This window comes from Corvus cornix, chromosome 3, assembly GCF_000738735.6.
Source record: "Corvus cornix cornix isolate S_Up_H32 chromosome 3, ASM73873v5, whole genome shotgun sequence".
In the NCBI taxonomy this organism is placed as follows: domain Eukaryota; kingdom Metazoa; phylum Chordata; class Aves; order Passeriformes; family Corvidae; genus Corvus; species Corvus cornix.
The window spans coordinates 51,096,349-51,115,056 of record NC_047056.1 but is presented as its reverse complement, the minus strand read 5'-3'; the positions used below and the strand labels follow the sequence as shown (position 1 = coordinate 51,115,056).

Here is an 18,708-nt window from a genome sequence, read left to right as displayed (position 1 = left end):
TTGATAGCTCAGTTGTGCATTTTGATCTCAGAGCTGATTTTATTACAAAAGAAAAATTAACAGAGACTGGAACAGGAGAATTCTTCAGTCAAATCAGGAGGAGCACAAAGTGCCCATACAAACAGTCTTATCTTCACTGTTATTCTGATCTCTCACACTGCCCTGTCACAAACATCCCTAGAGTTTTATCTTCTCTCAAAACACAGCCAGCCAGTTTCCAACCCGCTCCAAAAGATTTTCTACAGGAGCCCCTGACCTTGCAAGCTCACTCCTTTTCAGTATCCCTAAATCTGTGACTTCCTTAGGAACACTACCAAGCCACCACCAGTGTGTGAAAGAATTGGAAGAACTGATTTTCCCTTAAGACACAATGTCTGTGCACCCTCAGATCATAGGAGCTGCCTCTTCCAAGTATAGAAGTAAGACTAATGAGAAACCACCCCAAATATGAACTTTTTGCCCCATTGTCTCCACAAATATAGGAAGACCTTTAGTCCTCTCCCATAAAAGTCTGAGATGCTGCTAACATACAGACTATTTCTGAGCTGGTACTTCTTGATACTGAGCTGCCCAGTACAGCTTTCTCTGACATCCCTTGTAAATTAGGCACAAAGCATTTCTGGTTCCTCTGTTGCCATGGATTGGTTTGAAGGCTTAATCCAAATCATTGTAGTATACATTTGTTTTGCCACCTTTTGTTTTTCACTGGAGACCAAGTCCCATTTCTCTTCTCATAGCCCTGGCTCCAGTTCCAGTACCAGGCTTTCTTTCCTCCATTGTTTGCATATCTGTGCATTAAACTGACCTACATCTCCTTCTAGGGAGTGGGTAGCAGATGGTGCTTAGGTGATATGGCATCTCAAGATGGTGCTTGAATGGCTTGTGGGTCACAGACGTGGGAAATGCTGGTTGCTGCATAAGCAGCGCGCAGCTGAGCTCCCTGGTGAGTCTCTGCTTGTTTGTATCAACAGCTTTGGGCCAATATGAGCCAGCATGGTCATATGCAGAAAGTAGGTCAGGCAGGTTATCTTGGCAGCAATATTTGTTTGGGAGCTGATGGGATCAGGGGGGAAGCTACACCAGTCACCTCCTTCAGCACTTCTGCCTTAATGGAGAAGTTGGTCAATGCGGTGGAGGAGCCCCATGGCGGCTGGCTCTGGAGCACTCATCCTGTGAGGGGTGGTTGGGTGTTCAGCCTGGGAAAGCTTTGGAGGAGATTATCAAGAAGATAGAGACAGGCTCTTTATAGGAGTGTAAAGTGGGAAGACAAGAGGCAATAGGCACAAGCTGGAACAAGGGAGGTTAAGGCTAGGTAGAAAGAGAAACTTTTCAGTGCCCTGACAGGTCAGATAACAGGCTTCCCAGGGGGGCCATGCAGTCTCCATCCATGGAGGTTTTAAAGACTATTTTAAAGCCCTGAGAGACCTCATCTGAGATCACAGCTGAGCTTCCTTCAAACAAGAGCTTGAGCTAAAGACATCCTGTGGTCTCTTCCAGCCAGTGAGCCTATGATTAAGAATCAGCCTGTTTTTAACAAATCCTGCCCAAATCCCAGGCTACAAAGGGCAGTCACAGCTGGGAGTTCATATTTTGGAAATCCGTCCCAGTCTTTGTGGTAGACACAGAAAAATTCGACCCACTTCGACCAATCCATAGTCAATACAGACAAATTTCACACAGCACAAGGCGTCAAGTCATTAAGGGATTAAGGCTTAAATTTGAAGGGTAGCAGCTGTGTAAGTTCCCTTCCTTTATTTTGTCTTTCTGAGGGCCCGAGTCTCTAATGTCTCGTGCTATCTGTGTCAGAGCAGGGAATAGCCAACATAGCTGGCTTACACTGCCAGCCAGCAGGCAGCTCCCCCATGCGCCTATCAGAGACAGTCCCCCGCACAGTGTGCACTCAGCCCCTGCACTGTTTGCTCCTCCTGTGTCATTCTGTCCTTCCCTCCTCACTTGGTCTTCCTGTCCCTCTCCCCTCAGTGGCAGGATTACAGAACCAGTGTCCTGTTGCTGGCGTGCCCTTGTCTGAGCTTTCTGCCTGACTTTTTTCTCTGCTCAGCTCTTCTCTTTGCTCCGGTAAGTCTGATGAACAGCTTCCTTGCTGTCATTGCTTGGTGGCATGGCACAAGGGCTTTAATGTAAGTACTTCCCTTTGGGACTGTCAACCCGCATTTTCTAGGAATAGCCCTAGGAAAAGTCTGGGCACCATGACATCTGAGGAAAACAGGGAGGTATCCAAGGTTGTTGGTGAAAGTAAGAAATGCTTCTCTTAAGAGTGATCAGAGAAATTTAAGATTACTTTCGTAGAGCTTGTGTTGAAGTGAGACTGGGGGCCATGGGTGGTCTGCTACAACAGTCAGTGATCAAGATTCAGGACATGATTCAGCAACGTGAGAGGTGAAGTAGGAGGCTTCAGAAAGCCTCCAAGTCTGGTTCTGAGCCTGTATGGAAGGAAACCTGCCATGAAACCTCCAAACTTTTGTTCAGTTTTGTGCTAGAAAATTGTGCATAAATCATAAAGCTATTCAAATGCGTGCTGATACAGCTGGTTTTATCATCACTTTCTGAAGTAACACATAGGGCAGTGTCTAGACTGTAAGAAGGTACTTGTATTTTTCTGGAGGATGATTGGAGCTACAGTAGCAGAGGCAATTCCAGAGTTTAATGTTTGCTGCTTCGAGGTGTCACTGCAGACCAATCTGGTGCTGTATGAGGATAAAAATTCAGATTTTATCAGCATATGTTGGCTGGTGCAAATATATGTAAAGCTTTGTTTTAGAGAAATGTGTGTGTATGTGAACTTAGAACATAAAGTGCTAAATACCATCACCCATTTTAGAAGAGCTTAAAATAGCTCCTGGCTGCAGAGCAGGTGCCATGTGTCCTTCTGCTGAATACATAGCAAAAGCTAAATATAGCCCAGTCTGTAAACCCTCTAGAAGTTCAAGCTGCAAGAAGGAAATCAGAAAGCAAATCCCATGAGAAGGAAGGGGAAGCACACTGTTTATAAAAGATAAACAAAACTCTGTAACAGTCTCCAAGGCAGCCTGCAAGAGAAGCTAAGAAGAAGATGCTTAACTTGTGTTTTGGTCATGCCAGGAGGGTGCCTGGGCAGCGGTGTTGGCTTCAGCAGTGCAAGAGGTGGGCTGGTACACCCCAGCACAAGAACAGTTCTCCTAGCAGCAGTGGAATGGCTACTGCAGCTCTGCTAAATCAGTCACTGGCCTTTGCCTACTGACCTTTTACTTTGGAAATGATGGCTGTTTTCAAGGCACAGTGAAGGCAAATTGTGCCATAAATGTGAAATATTAAGGGATATAGTTACAGACAAACAAACTTAGCATGTAACCAGACTGATCTGAGGCGTACGCCTTTTGCTGTTGCCTCTGGGTGCAGCGGTGGCTATGCTGTGTGCTCAGCTATGCTGAAATCTCAGTTTCTGTCCTGGGTTTTCCCAAGTTCTTAACAGAGGAAGAAGGAGAATGGCAAACAGTCTTTCTCACAGTGGGGAGGCAGCAGCACCCTTGGGGGTGTTTCCTGCTGAGGGAGAGGAGGACCACAGCAACTATTTGTATGCAGCAACTACAAGTGCCAAGTTTCCAGCCAAAACACCAGGGCCAAGAAAGGTGCTGATCTCACAGCTGTGGAACAGTTCCAGGATTTGGGAATGCAGGAGGAAAAGAGTAAACAAGATGCAATGCTCAGACTCAATCAGACTGGTCAGTCTTCCCCCTCGCCATGAAACAGGATAAGGCTGTGTTGGAAATTCAGGTGCCTGGAGGCAGCAGTAGTGGTAGTAGGAGTTGCACAACTCAAGAGGTGGGTAGTCAAAAATTGGGCAAGTCTGAAAAACCAAGGAATTCCTCTTCTGGACTCAGTCACATAATTTTTAGGCATTACTGTGTTTAAGATAGCATATAATGTAAACACTTTGGGTCTTGCTGAGATTGACACCAAAAGTCTTTTATGGCCTGATAAGGGAGAATTCCTTATGTGCATCAAGATGAAGCAGGCTAGAGCACAAGGGAGAACTGGGGCCAGCTTCAGTAAAATCTCCCAGCATCAAAGGCTGTAAGCAGGCAACTCTCAGATGCTATGTCTCCCTCAGCATAAACTGCAACGCTGTGGAAGCTGTTGTGCAAAACAAGGTAGAGAAATCTTCACAAGGATTGTGTTTGTGCTGGAAAGCGGTTATCAGACCTCTGGTTTAGCCTGAAGAAGAACAAAATAAAACATTAGTAGAGTTATTTGTGTGTGTAAATAAAACCTCCAGTATGACCCAGCAGATGGGCACCTTTAGGTTAGAAGTTCATTGCTGTGTATTTCTAGGTTTCCTGCCTCCTTACCCTTCTGGGCTGGTGAATGGAAACTCAGCAGATGTGAATTGCCATGGTTTCAGACTGATTATCACTAATCCCTTTCTAGCCAGGAATGTATGTTAGGGAAGATTTCCTGCAAGGCCAGCTTGTAAACATCTTGTGTTAGAACCTTGATTCTAAACGTCCAGTTTCTCTTTCATTCACCCATGTTTTTCCCTTGTTACTGAGACACACCATGCATACATCAATTGCCACTGTTGATTCAAAGCCTACTGTATTTGCAGACATGCTTTGTGATTCATGTAAGGGGAAACCTTTAGCCAGACAGTGCTACCGCATGAGTGATGAAGTTGGGAGTTGGGAGGCAGCCAAGGGAGAGAGTTGGGGTGCAGAGAGAACATCGACTTGAGCCTACTTACAAGGAAGGGGAGATAGTCAGAAAAGAAATTAATATTTGGAAATGGAGCATTTTGCAATCCTGTTCTCCCTCTGTGATGAACATATTACAAAAACAGCTATTTTAAATTGGAAATATACTTTATGAGAGTTTTATTCTGCCTAAACAAGAGCTGGTAGTCCTGGGTTTTCTAGCTGATTGATTGCCAACTGCCAGTTAGCTCAAATTAATGATTGCAATAGTAAACACTAGCCTGAACATGTCAGAGATAAACACATATTCTACAGAGCATCTAGCTTAGCCTTTACAATACTCTTACTGACCTTGAATTAGTTGGCAGTCAATTAACTCTAGTTAAAAAAGAGCACAAACAGGAGGGTAACATTCGTGCTATCTGGAATTATTTACCTAAATTGCACATAAAGGGTCTAATTTTTCAATGTAAATTAAACTCAATATGACATCAGATAGATATAATTTTACAATCATTTTGCAGTGATATAATGACTATGCCACAAGGAGTAAGGAAAGAATGGGATGCAATTGTGCAACAGGTCTGTGAGACCAGGTCCAAATGCATTCCTGAGCCATTTCTGCTGGCAAGCTGTATCTCTGGGAGGATTGCAGGGGCATGGATTTATAGCGAGCACTTGCTGAGCCCCACTCAAGCACTTCCTGAGCCCCACTCAAAGCTTTCAATTATTTGCTTGAGAGATGATAACTTGTTTGACTATCTTATCTGCAAGCCTGGTCATATAGCTAGAAAATCAAATCTTGAAAAATGTTGCCTTAGTGATGGCCATCACTGCACTTCCAAACATCACTTTGACTGCGGAGGGTTTAATAACACCAAGTCATTTATTACAGTAAATGACATCTCTCTTATCATATAATGCCTTTGGACATGTTAGTTTACAATTTTGAAAGCTGTAGAAATTTAGACACTATAGAAAATATATGTTACAGCCTGTTTGAACAGAGAACAAAATGCTTCCCAGTTAGCTCCGTGTTTTCAAAGCAAGTTGTCTTTTAAAAAATAAGAAAGCAACCACTTCAGATGCTGGAAAGAACCAACCAAGCAAGCTTCTTCCCTTCTTCCTTCCACACTGGCACCATAGTAAATCATATCATTAAAGAGAGGAACAAAAATCAGTCTGGAAAAGAGAGAGAAAGGACTTGTGGCTGGAAAGAGTACAGAATCTGCAGTCAAGCAGCAGTGGGGGCTAGTTGCAAAGCAAGGCCCAGCTGTGCACCCCACACCCCTGCACTACTTCCTGAGGGCAACACAGAGGTGCCAGCATCCTCTCCCTCTGAGAGGGAAGGGGCCTTCACTACTCTGAGTTTTCCTGGTGCCCAGGACGCTCTTGCTGACACCCTCATTGCCAGGTCCTGGGTAAGCCAGAACAGGAACATAGGTACACTGGGGGCTCTGTATTTGCCTGGCTAAGTGCAGCTGCTCAAAAATGCGAGAAAACGAAAGCTTCCCTTTGCAAACTGGGAATAAATTAGCTGAAAATTGCCCCATAAAACACCACAGACTATCAAATTATGTTGTGTGGTTGATTTTATTTCACTGTGATTTATTCTGTATTTTTTACTTTGTCAAAGAAGCTGTCAGCCACATGCAGCAAGTACAAGAGAAAGATGGTTTAGAGCTGTTTGTCTTATTCTTTGCTGTTATTGTGATGGTACCAAACCACGTCTCTTGTAGATCAAGCACCATGCTGGGCTTTCCAAGGACACAGAGCAATTTTTGGTGCACCAATTTAATTTAAAATATTTCTCATGATTGTTGGAACCCTGGGTTTAGAGAATTTAGGTTTCTGGGATAATAATATATATATTTGTGACAATATGGAGGATTTGGAGTGTGGATCTTCTTCTTCTTCTTCCTTTCTCCTTTCTCCTTCTTCTTCACAAATCTAGGGGTTCTGTTATTGGATAAAAAAACCCGCAGTGCAGGTCATGAAAGGTTAGTTATTGGATTATAAGTAAAAACATACTACTTGATATTTCATAATTGGTTGATTTAGGCTTTAAAAGGCCTTGAAAGTTAGAACTCGGGGCCATTTTCCACCCTGCCAACTAAGAGGCACATCCAATGCAGCTGTATTATAGATAGGATATAATAAACAACTAAGTCCGAAAAAGAATTCTCGGTCCCCTGCGTTTTAATTCAAACTCTGAGGAAAAGAACGTGAGATTCAGAGGGAAAACGAAAAAACAGAAAATTAACATGTGATTATTGACTTAAGATGTGCCAACAGGAGAGAAACAGGAAATGAAACATGCAGCTCTGAAGTGAAGCATCGGTAGCCAGCATTGCAGGTAAACAGATCAAGAAAAGTAAACATGTGGCAAATAGTGTATGAGGGAACGAAAATGGTATAAGTGACTGGGGTGTCATTTCATGTGTCATTGCTGGCAGTAGGAATAGGAGGTTTTCATTTTTAAATGTTAGATTTGGGTTTTCTCTTGGAAAGTATGTAATTTGCTTTTCTCTTTGCAGGCAAATCACCTTGGTTATTTATCTATGTGTGATATATTTGTCAAGGCAGAGTCAATGGATAAGCTGCCATCCCAAATTTCACACAAAATCATTCACATGCTGGCCAAGTTTTAGGAACAGCTTGATGACTAATTCTGTATACCTGTAAATTAACCCTCCATTTGTTTTTTTGTCAGGTACTGCACCAAGCATGGAGAATGAACAGTCTTCCACCTCACCCGGGCAGGACATCCAAGGGCAGAGTGGGGACAAACCTGCCCCTGGCCTGCCATCCCCTGCTCCAGCCCCCATGGAGCAGACAAGCACATGGCCCAAAGCAGCCATGTGTGACATCTCAGAGGAGCTGAGCCGGCAGCTGGAGGACATCATTAAAACCTATGGGTCTGCCACAAGCCTGATGGAGAAAGAAAGCACTGCTACAGGAACCGACAGGCCTGAGAAGGGAGAGCCAGGCAGCTTGGAGGATGCAGAGTATGAAGATGGAAATGAGGAGAGTGAGAAAGAGAAGCCGGCTCCTGGGGATGCTTCCAAAGCGAAGGAGCTCAGTGGCAACAAGGAGCAAAAGCTGGAGAAAAAAATCCTGAAGGGACTAGGCAAGTATTTACATAGTCACACACCCCTTCTGCAAACTCAAGTAAGAACTCCCTGGTCCTTGCTTTTCACCATGTTAAGTCTTTGGTGTGGATGATAGGGATCTACAGCTATGCTGAAAATTACAGTGACCCTTACAACTTTTCTGTAACTGATCATTATTTTTGGCATTACCCAATATGAAGGCTATATCAGATATCAGTCCTTTAAAAATAAAAGTTTAGGATTCTATCACACAACACTGATGTACTACTAGGCCACCCAAACTGGTCAGCCAAAGCTGTCAGTCCGATGACACATTGCACAAAATCTCTTTTAGATGAAGGAAAACCCAGCCTCTCATTTGTATCTCAGTGAATGTTTTCTTGTCCTGTCTCGTCAGGTATGACTACTCACAGGTCACAACAGTAATAATGGTGCTACTATGTGGCATGGCAACCTGCAGAATAAAGTCACTGTCATGCCCAGGTTATTTTTCATTTAGCAAACCCCTGGACTCATCATATAATATATATGAAATAAGCCAATACATTTATTCTCTAATACCTCAGCCCTGGCAGGGCTGTTAGTTGAGCTAGAAAGAAGTCTCAGCAAGTTTTTGTATACATGTACTTTCTGCTGGGCAGCCACTAGAGAGCAATGTAGTTACATCCCAATCTAACATACATGTAAATTATTTCCCTTCCTACATTTAACTCCAGCCAATCTTCAAGTCTCTCCTTTGCATGAGAACCCGAACCGAAATGCAGACTAAGCCTGTAAAGAAATCACCACAGGACATTCTTACAGACAAGGAACTAAGCATAGGACAGAGCATGGATATTTTTCTCAAAAATTCTTTGAATGTCCAGAAGAAAGTTCCTCAGTTTCTATTGCCTTGGCTTTGGTGCAGTTACTGGTACCTCAGCAAGCTCAGTGAAAACCCTACCAAAACACAGTTCTCCATCTGCACTTGTGACGGTTCACACCAGCATATGATTTTAGTTCACTTCAATTTATTTGTGCTGATGCTGTAGAGAGAACTTAGTGTGAAATAAAGGATTTTCTCCATAGACAGTACTCCTGGACTGCACTAGACTTGAAGAAGAAAAAGTCCAGCCCAAAGCAGAAGGCAAATTCTGTCTCACAGCCTTGGGAAAGAGGAGCATTTGGAAAAGCATGTCCAAGCCCCTGGGACCACCAGCAACTGTATCTCCAGGGACATCAGGGACGCTTTGTACTTGATGAACAATCAATGCTCAAGATTCCGCTTGTACCTGGGGCCGAAATGAAAACCAAGAGGTATCAGAGAAGAAGTAATACCTAATTGGCTGTGCAGTGATTTAGCTCTGCACACCCAGGGAGTTATTAGGCTGTCTCTGGTATACAAGCTCTCTTCACTACATCAGGGAACTGATTTACACCAGTATCACATAGCCCAGACCTGGCTGGCAGTTTCTACCACTCTCTGATTGTTTACTTCCATACCATAGTCTCCATATCTGACTTACTATTCCTGATGTCTTGTGTGGGTTGATCAGCAAAGGAGCTGAATACACCAGATTTGATCCACTTTCACTTGCAAAGAGATCTGTTCCTGAGCCTTTGGGGTCCAGGCCTTTTCTGTCCTATTTCAGTCAAATGTGCCATGTGTCTGACCTAATCATATTGCAAAAACATTGAATGACAATGAGATTACACAGGACAAAAGCATTCCACAGACAATGATTTTGCTAGAAGAAAGCACATTACTGAGGTCTGAAATGGAGGAAAGTTCTAGCATGTTTGTTCTTATGGGGCAAAGACAAACCCAGAAATTTATAGCAAAAATTATTCCTTTCTTTCCAAAGTGCCTCATTTCACCCTGTGTTTTTACAGATGCATGCATCAAACAACCAATTTCATAATAGTACATCAGCTACAAACCACCTCTAGCATCAAATCTGTTTCTTTTTTTCTAAGGAAAAGAAGCCACCCTACTGATGCAAAGTTTGAATAAGCTGAATACTCCAGAAGAGAAGCTGGACCTGTTGTTTAAGAAGTATGCAGAGCTGGTTAGTACTGCATTGGCTCTTTTCTGTACGAACTGTCTATACAAGAAGGTATAAAAAATACATGACATGTAGCGTGGTCAAACCTCATGTAGCAGTAGTGTCTGTCCTGATAAGTGAATCTCAGAACAATTGTCATGGTCAGATAATTGTGGGTGAAAAAGAGAAAAAAAGTTAAAAGTGAGGAAAACAAGACTTAGGTCAAAAAGTTGATAAGACAGAATATTTGTACTTTAAGGCAAATCTACCAAACTGACCCACACTGGAGACTGGTGTCTAGACTCCTGCCTTCACCTCCTGCAAGGAGTTTTGCATGCCTCTGTTGTGGGTATTGCTTTAAATTATGTATTGGTGATTTCATCAAAATGAAAATACTACAGGACTTAGTATAAAGCTTCCTATATTAGGAAGCAGATAATAGACAACTGAGACTACTTGTAAGAGAAGCCACAACACAATGAAATAAAGAGTCAAAGCCTCTGCCACCATAATGTCACCCCTGTAACAATGCCACCTACTTGACTGTTCTTCCCGCACTTAAGATGGGTTATTTCCAGATGAAGGGATTTTTTTCTGTGTAGTCAAAGGACTATATGACCATAAGCTGTGGAAATCTTACAAATGAAAAGGCTTCAACATTTTACACTTTGTGGAGTGCTGAAAAATGTGTGAAGCAGAACATGAACTCTGTAATTGGTTTTATGCACAGATGTGTCCATGTCTCATCATAATGTGAAGCGAAGTTTAGCTGTCACTTTTTTCATGTAAAATCCTCTGATTTCATAAATTTGGCTCAGGCTGTTCATAGTTTATCTCATGCTTAAAGGGACTTCATGCTCACGGATTAACTGAAATAGGTCTTCTTCCTCTATAGAGTACTCTCCACTGCATTCAAATGGCGTTGGAGTACTGTGTAAAACAGAGGCCATATTGCCAGTAGCCCATGCAGGAGAAAGGTGCTAAAACAAAAATACTGAACACTTGTTTCTGACATACTGTGCAATGTCACTAAAATAAATCATTCAGTAAATACAACTAAAACCTTGTTGAAGACAGCCTTACCCTGCTCACTCAGAGCAGCTGAGGGACACAGTGTGATTTATGGCTTGTCAGCAGTTGGCTGTAGCTGTGGCTGCTCTCCCTGCTCCCCCTTGTCCATCCCCATCACACACTTCAGATCACGTCTTGTTTTTGCTGAGTTGTTTTCCAGCCAGATCAGCTCCCTGGTCTGGTGAGCTGTGTGGTGACATAAACACTTGTTGCAGTTCAGCCCAAGGGAAGGTGTAGCTGTGTGACAGATGTGCTAGCAGTGGCTTCCCCTGCTTTAGGTAGTGCTGGGGCTGACTGTGGCTGCAGAGGTTCCTAGTCCTCGGGTCCCAATGCAGCACCAACCCTTCCCCACAGCCACCCAGCAATGTGTTATTTCCCTGCCAGCCCATGCCCTGGCCCAGTCCATACGACTGTGTGCACACAGCAGGCTGGAGCAGGGGCTGGTGAAGGTAGAAGCCATGCCAGCGGGGATGGGGAAGCAAGACAGCGCCGCCATTTGGGCACAAGCTCTGCCACGCTACTCGCCAACAGAGAACACTTCATTCATTAAATCCAGTGTATTGGGTTAGTAAAGCAGACTGTGGTTTACTACAGCTTTTGCCTACAAACAGCTGTTGCAGAATTGTTTGTAACTGGCTTATTCTTAGAGGTCTTGAGAGTCTCAGAAGTGCTGGGTGGGTGCAAGAACATTATGCTAATAAATATGAGCTCTGTCACTGTCTGCAGTGGAATCAAGATAAAACCTTTTTTTCCTAAATTGACTATTTATTTCTCTAGATCAGCTTTCAAAAATCATAATTCCTTCTATTTGCAGTTAATTTTAGCTTCTATTTCATTAATTATTCTTAAAAAATTATCACTGGGGACCCTTTTGGCATTCCTATTTACCAGTGAATTGCCTTTTTCAGTGCAAAAGTAACACCATGTCTTAGATATTCCTAAGAACTTTGAAATATAAGTTTCCAGTGCATGTAATACTAATGGGGAAACAAAAAGCAAAAAATGCTTGGAAAACTTCTCATATCATGGTTAAGACCGACTTTCTTCTGAGCCCCCTACCTCTAGCACAGTTTGAGTGAATCATGTGAAATTTGGATAAATCATCATCCACTGAGCACAGGCTGTGCATGCAAAATGTGAAGCAAAAAGAACACTTCTTATGTTTTTCAATGGAAAGGGGAAGTGGACAAAAACAAGCTTATGAAAGAAAAAAATCTCAGCCTTAATTACAGAAATGTAATTTTTTTCCTACAATACTAGAAAAATTATTTCAGCTAGTGCAGCTTGATTAGGTTCAAAAGCCCTTATTGTGATCTACAGGAGTAAAAATAGACAATGCACATGTTAAAAGTTGGACATAAACTGTAAATATACTCCAAGCTGGTGAGAGCATTGTTTTGTGGTACACTTAGCTGTGATTTGATTACTAATACGCAGAGCTCTCTACTGTAAGCATAAATTTCTGAACATCTGCAAAAAACAGACGAAAGTGTAAAGTATGATGCTGTTGACTGTCTTGTTAGAGCCCCACATCATTCCCCAGTGCTCACAGACTTTCCCAGTCATACTGGGGTTAATAATTAGTACAAGTGGTACCATATTATTAGATAATGTAGTCTTAACAGCAGCTGTTATTAAGGTTTGCATGTTTAAGCTCATGTGCTACTGTTTTTCAATCAGAAAACATCTGGACTTCAGAAATGCCTTGCAATGTATGCACACCTGTGATATAGTGAGGAGGATTATTGTGTGTTGGAACAGGAGATGAAATCATTAAAAGCTTCAGAGGTGAAAGGGTTCTTTGACCTTACCGTTAGGGTGTTAATTTACAGTACAGGAATTTTTTTCCAAACATCCAGTGATAAACATGTATCAAAAGAAATGACCAGACTGTGCAGGGATTACTATTAGCAATTTTGTTGCTGGTCCACTTTGCCCCCTCCAAATACACCTGTCTCCCTACCAGCCTTCTAGGGGAGGCAGGAGCCATGCACCTACAGAACAGCAGGCTCCCAGGGGAACATCAGGGACTGTCCGTGTTTCCTCCAGGAATTACATGGACACAAAGAGCCCAAAAGAGGTTTGATTCACCATGACCCACCCCCACTGATGACAAGACCTCCAGAAACACAACTGATAGATGCTCCCACATGGTCCTGTGAGCCAGGGGAGCCTGACAAGCACATGTCATTTTGGGAAACTCTTCCCTGAAGAGAATTCTCCTTGATCAGCAACAAAGCCCCCACACAAACAGCATTCCTGGTCTCCAGAACCTCTTTTGTTGTTTTTTCCAGCAGGTTCCTGGGTATTTAGGAAACTTCTTCTTTTTCAGGAAACTGTAGAATAGAGTGAGCAACTACTGTATTACCTTATGATCTGGAGAAATCTCACCACATAAAGCACTACTGACTGCTCTAGTTCCAAATGTTGAAACAAAAATAAAAACCTCCCAGATGTCCTTCAAAGAAATTCAAACCAAAGAAGGAAGAGCTAAAATGGTGTGACAAGAGTGTTAAAAATTATATTCACCCACCCACAGTACAGCATACTTGGGACTGTTGCAGCAAGCAGGCTTGGGAGTGTCCAGGTTCCTCTCTCCTCTCCCATTAATGCTGGTAAATACAAATCATTTCCTAAGAGGTTAAGAGAGTGTGAAGACTTTCCCCAAACCAAAAGAGCTCATTTTCTTTTCTTTTCTATCCCTCTTTGTTTCATTTTAATCAATTTCCCCATTTTAATCCCCGTTTTGCCCAGCTGGAAGAACATCGTGCCGAGCAGAAAAAGCTGAAGTATCTACAGAAGAGGCAGGCCCAGATCACCAAGGAGAAGGACCAGTTGCAGAGTGAGCACAGCCGAGCCATCCTCGCCCGCAGCAAGCTCGAGAGCCTGTGCCGAGAGCTCCAGAGGCACAACAAGAACCTCAAGGTGAGTGGGAGCCTTATCACAGTACCCAGTGGTGGGGGGGAAGAAGATGTTGACACCTTCCCATTTCTCTCTAGTGCCAAATCAAAGAGAATTTTACATCTTCACAAGCAATATATAATTATATATACACTCTAATCTTGAAGTCCATTTACACCAAGACCCCTTTATTCCTCATTTGGAAATATCCCAGCACTTTTGGACACTGAGTTTGCCCACACTATCTCTATGCCCTCCTTGCATTATTAGAAGCTCAGTGCAGAGAAGAGCAGCAGTGCTAACAGACCAGGTCCCTCACAGTGCAGATGCAAATGCACATGCATGGACAGAATCACAGGAACACCAGCTTTGCTCCAGTGGACTCAGAGGAGGCTAGGGGGGGGTTTCATGTAATTCGAGCACTTGGACTTTTTCAAGTAATTTGTGAGGGTCAGTCAATCAGGAGGTTTGCCTCATGACACCAAACGTCAAGACAGAAAGAATGCCAACATTATTTGTGGAAGTTGTTTGGATTACAAGAATCAGTTCAAAGAGGAAATTTTCAGGAGTGTCAAAAGGCTGGGATCCACATGCCATGTCTGCCAATTGCTTGGTGCATCATGCCATTTAAATGTGAAATGTATAATATGATTATGCTCCTTGAAAAAAATGTATGTTCAAGAAGCATATTTCTGTTGTGATTGTCCTTTTTTTCTGAGTGCATGTTAGTGATGGAGTTGGTATTAGTATACAAAAGGCCTCTGTTTGATCCATTCAAACCCTTTCTTTATGGGGATATAGTTATGTATAGAATTACACATTTGAACTGTCAGCAGCAAGAATTCTACCTGATATAACTTCTAGAAATGGTAATTCATTTTCATTCATTTCCACTGGCTCAGGAGTGGGCCTTCAGGGTCTTGCTCTGTCTTTCGTTGTGTGCTGGTAAGAATACAGCTGGGAGAGGGAATAGGCACACATACACTCAAACTGTGCACTAGCAGAAGGATAAAAGCAGTTTAACAGATAGGGAAGCTAGAAGCAAGACTCACTGTGCTCAGTTATGGTCATGCAGAACTGGTAGTGAAAATTAAATTTGTGCTTGTCATTTGTATTAGACCTGAGCTATTTCTCTATATTGATCTACAGTGATTTACCAGGCCATCTGTGTGTAAAATCTTTCAAAAGAAATACAAGCCACTTTTAAAGTGAATTAAGAATACAGTGTATAGTGCTTTGCATAGCCTTAACTGATATTTCTAAACAAATCATATCAGTGCAACAAATCAGTGCAGACTGGGCTATAGAGAAAAAACTAGTTCTATTTGGAAAACATATTTGGAACAAATTTTGTTGAATTCCTCATGCAGTTTCCCAGCTACTTTATGCTTATGAATCTTACTACTAGAGAGAATGATTTTTTTCCTTTCTCTTTGTATATAAATACTTCATTACACATTTCATCTTTACAATTAGGAAAGTCTCTTTCCAATATCTTTTCACCTGTTGGACTGCTTTACTTTGTGACTAGGTTCTCTAAATAAATCTATAAATTTCAGACTCAGTTCTTATTTTTAATCTGTGTCTATTCCAGGTGAGCCAGGGAAGGTACCTGAGGTGATCTGGTATTAGGAAGAAGTGTTCAAATTTTCATCACGACTTTCTAAGAATTTGGAGACCTTTTAAAAAACCCAGAATACTGTCTTTCCTCTGGTTCCTGTGCTATCATTGTAGAAAAAACCCCAAAGTTAAATAAGACAGTAAGACTAAATACATTTGCAGAATGCATGAGGAATAAAGTAATAAACAAAGGCATTCATTATCTTTATCCAGTTTTGTCTCTCTAAGAATTTTAGCATAGTTCTTGGAATATTTGCCTTTATGCTTTAGCTCCTGGAAATCTGTGAATGTCCAGAAACTCATGTTCTATTTATTTGAGTGCAATTTTCTTTCAGTTATGCCTGTACTGAGAGGGCCCAAAATCAGAAAATCCATCAAATGTTATTTTTAAAACCTGATGCTTAAATATTTTTATTTTGGTTTTGGCAGGACAGAGAAGCTGGTTCATAATTTTTTAGTTCTTGAGATTAGCACCTCTGATTATATTCCAAAACATGGAAAATAGAAACTAGGCAATTGTGTCATTCCAATAGCAAAGGAGAAACCTGGCCTGCCCAGATCAGAAACCCCCTCTGACTTACCATGTGGTACATTATATGCACATCACGTCATGTAAATGTCATCTTCACTCATCTGGTGTGTGGAATTCCCATTAACTGCAGATCCGTGCAGCCAAGTGGTGATGAATATGCAATGCAGAGCTGCATTGAAAATCCACAGGGCAGATCAAAGAAGAAAAATTTCTGGTTAGGACTGGATACCAGCCTCAAATTCTCACTTACATACAGTCCAGCTATTTTGATTATTTCCTTGCAGTTACACAGATGTTTAATTCTCCCTCCAAGAAAAACAGAATAAAGGTTTGTAAAATAGTGGAATGTGTTCCCACTGCAATAAAGAGCAGCTCTGCTAAGAGCAACAGCAACTCATTTCTCTGCATGGAGTTCGTGTTCTGCCAATTATCTGACAGTTTGGTAGCTATTTAGCATCTTGTAGTGAAATGAGCATCTCAGGTCCCTCGTCCTTCCTGCCACCAGGCATTAAGCAATGACTTTCATACAAATGTCACAAAAGTCAACAGCTTCAGTTATGGGCTCAGCTCCAAACTGGCTCAGACCGTGGTGTCTGGGAATGAAGAGCACAGTTCATTGAAAAAAAGCATTCCTCATATGGAAAAAAGGCTGATATGGCTTCAGCAGACCAATAGTCTTCTGGAACTGCCCCAGAGAGGCACAAGAACAATTCCAGTGTCAATCACATTCTTCTATTTGCAAATAATCTCACATTCCTGTGCTAAATCCCAAACTGCAAAATATCCTGTCTTAATTTTAACAAGGTTTTACTCAATACATTCTTACATTCTTGGCAGCAAAACATGAGAGCAAAAGCAATATTGCACTAGGACACAAGAATATATGTTTGAAAGGGTAAACATGGAGTGCAAATGTTCAGAAGGGGCAGAGAAAAGAGAACAGGAGTTTATGGCTGGTCTCTGCACAGTGCTGTAGCCAGCTCCCCTCACCCACACCTACCCTTAATCTGTGGCTGGGATCTCAAGGATTTAACTAATGAGAGTCCCTGAGGAGCTCCCCAGGACACATACCCACCCCCCTCCCCAAGCAAACATCCTTCTCAAGTATATTTTTCTCCAAAGCAGAAGAGATACAGAGAAATACTGCATCCTGCAAATAAATGCTTGCTGGGTCAGTGTCTTTAACCTTGAATCTTTGTATTGTCTCTGTGCTCTGTATTGTATAATTTTTCTACCTCAGAAGAGCAGGAAATAAGATCTTCTGAGTAACACATGTACAAAGGGTTGGGTTTTTTACATTTGCATGATTGGTAGTCTCAGGATGTCTTTTTTCACCTTGTACTAGAACTGTTTGGTGTGACATACGCACAATCCACCTTTCTTCGTTTTATATTCATATGGACTTTTTCCTCTAGAGACCTTTAAATCACAGTAGTGACATGTTATAACACTACTTGGTCTACTGAAACAAAATATTTTTGAGGAAGGATGTTTTGTAGCCATAGAAATAGGACTTCAGACATGCAAGTTCAATTTCTCACTCTGACTTCTGGAAGTGAAGCACCTTCTATCTGCTCAGGGCTTCACCTATGTAATGGAGAACTAAGAGGTATGAGGAGTTTTTTAAACTGTATATTAGAGATAAAATGGAGTTCTGACTTAACCAAAACTGCCTAGGAATTCAAGTTAAATTTGGAACAGTTTCAAACAAAAATAAAAAGGATGACATTGTTTGTGAACATACCCTTTCAAAAGAAATTTAAATGTTTCCTTTTGGTAATGCTAAAGGCCTAGATTTAAAACATCTTCTGAGCAGTGTTTTTAACTTTACTTTGGAAGAGCATTCTCCTGCTAAAAAGATATAAACAAAAAATACCTACAAACCACTTAATTGCTGGTCAAGAAAAATGTTTCAAAATCATTCTCACCAGCTAAAAAAAAAAAAAAATTGGAGAGCTTCTCTTTCATCTTGCTGCAAATTTTCCATGTGTCCAATTTCCATGCCATGTACTGAACCAGGACTCAACCCCCAAGTCATTTGCCCAGCTCCTCATGGAATTCTTCCTTCCTCTTAGGAGAGAGAGTCCTTCTGGGCTCACACTTTGTATTACTCTGTTTATGAGTATGCACACAGGTTCTTGTGTGAACTGCAGAGCACAGCAGGGCTCCATGGTGATTTCTGTGCACAAGGGTATTATTAATGGCTCCACTGTTTTTCTTCCATCATCCAAGGCGCTGTCATCTCTATAGCTCCCTGGACAGCAAAAGGACAAACATGCCCTACCTTGAAGAGCAGCTGTCCTAGATCAGGCTCGTGTTGTACATGCCAAGCAGAAATTGGGTCATCTGGTATTCACCTTGCTTTATGAGCAGGGCCTGAATCAACACCTGCTATGTCACATTCATGATACAAATTATACCTTATTAGAGTTGGCTAAGGCTTTATTCAAATATATTTATAGAAAATATCCATATGCAGTGTTATCAGATATTTTTATGCAAATTACTATGCTAGTTGAAACCTTATTAGAGTATGCTATTTGCATGCTGTGGAGTGAGTTCTTAACATGGTCCTGGCATAATTTGTAACTACAGCAGATATGGTCCTAGCCACTCTATATCAGGATTACATTCCCCAGAAGGGCAGACTGTCCTGGAAGAAAATGAGGAAGGAATAAAAATAGCCTGTATTTCTGGATGCAAAGCAATAAATCCAGATTCTTTCTGCATTGTCTTTCATATAAACAAATCCAAAACAG

At 41.8% G+C, this 18,708-nt stretch overlaps 1 protein-coding gene across 1 annotated transcript in view; it reads left to right on the top strand.

Annotated features, from left to right (window-relative positions):
* Positions 1 to 1,820: 1,820 nt before the first annotated feature.
* The window catches only part of TXLNB (taxilin beta), a 36,324-nt gene continuing 19,436 nt past the window's right edge, over positions 1,821 to 18,708 (top strand). Inside the window, exons 1-4 of the mRNA XM_010399901.3 lie at positions 1,821 to 2,076; positions 7,402 to 7,818; positions 9,758 to 9,849; positions 13,651 to 13,821. Of these exons, the coding sequence (XP_010398203.2) occupies positions 7,416 to 7,818; positions 9,758 to 9,849; positions 13,651 to 13,821 (666 nt within the window). The 5' untranslated portion in view covers positions 1,821 to 2,076; positions 7,402 to 7,415. The remainder of the gene's footprint in view (positions 2,077 to 7,401; positions 7,819 to 9,757; positions 9,850 to 13,650; positions 13,822 to 18,708) is intronic.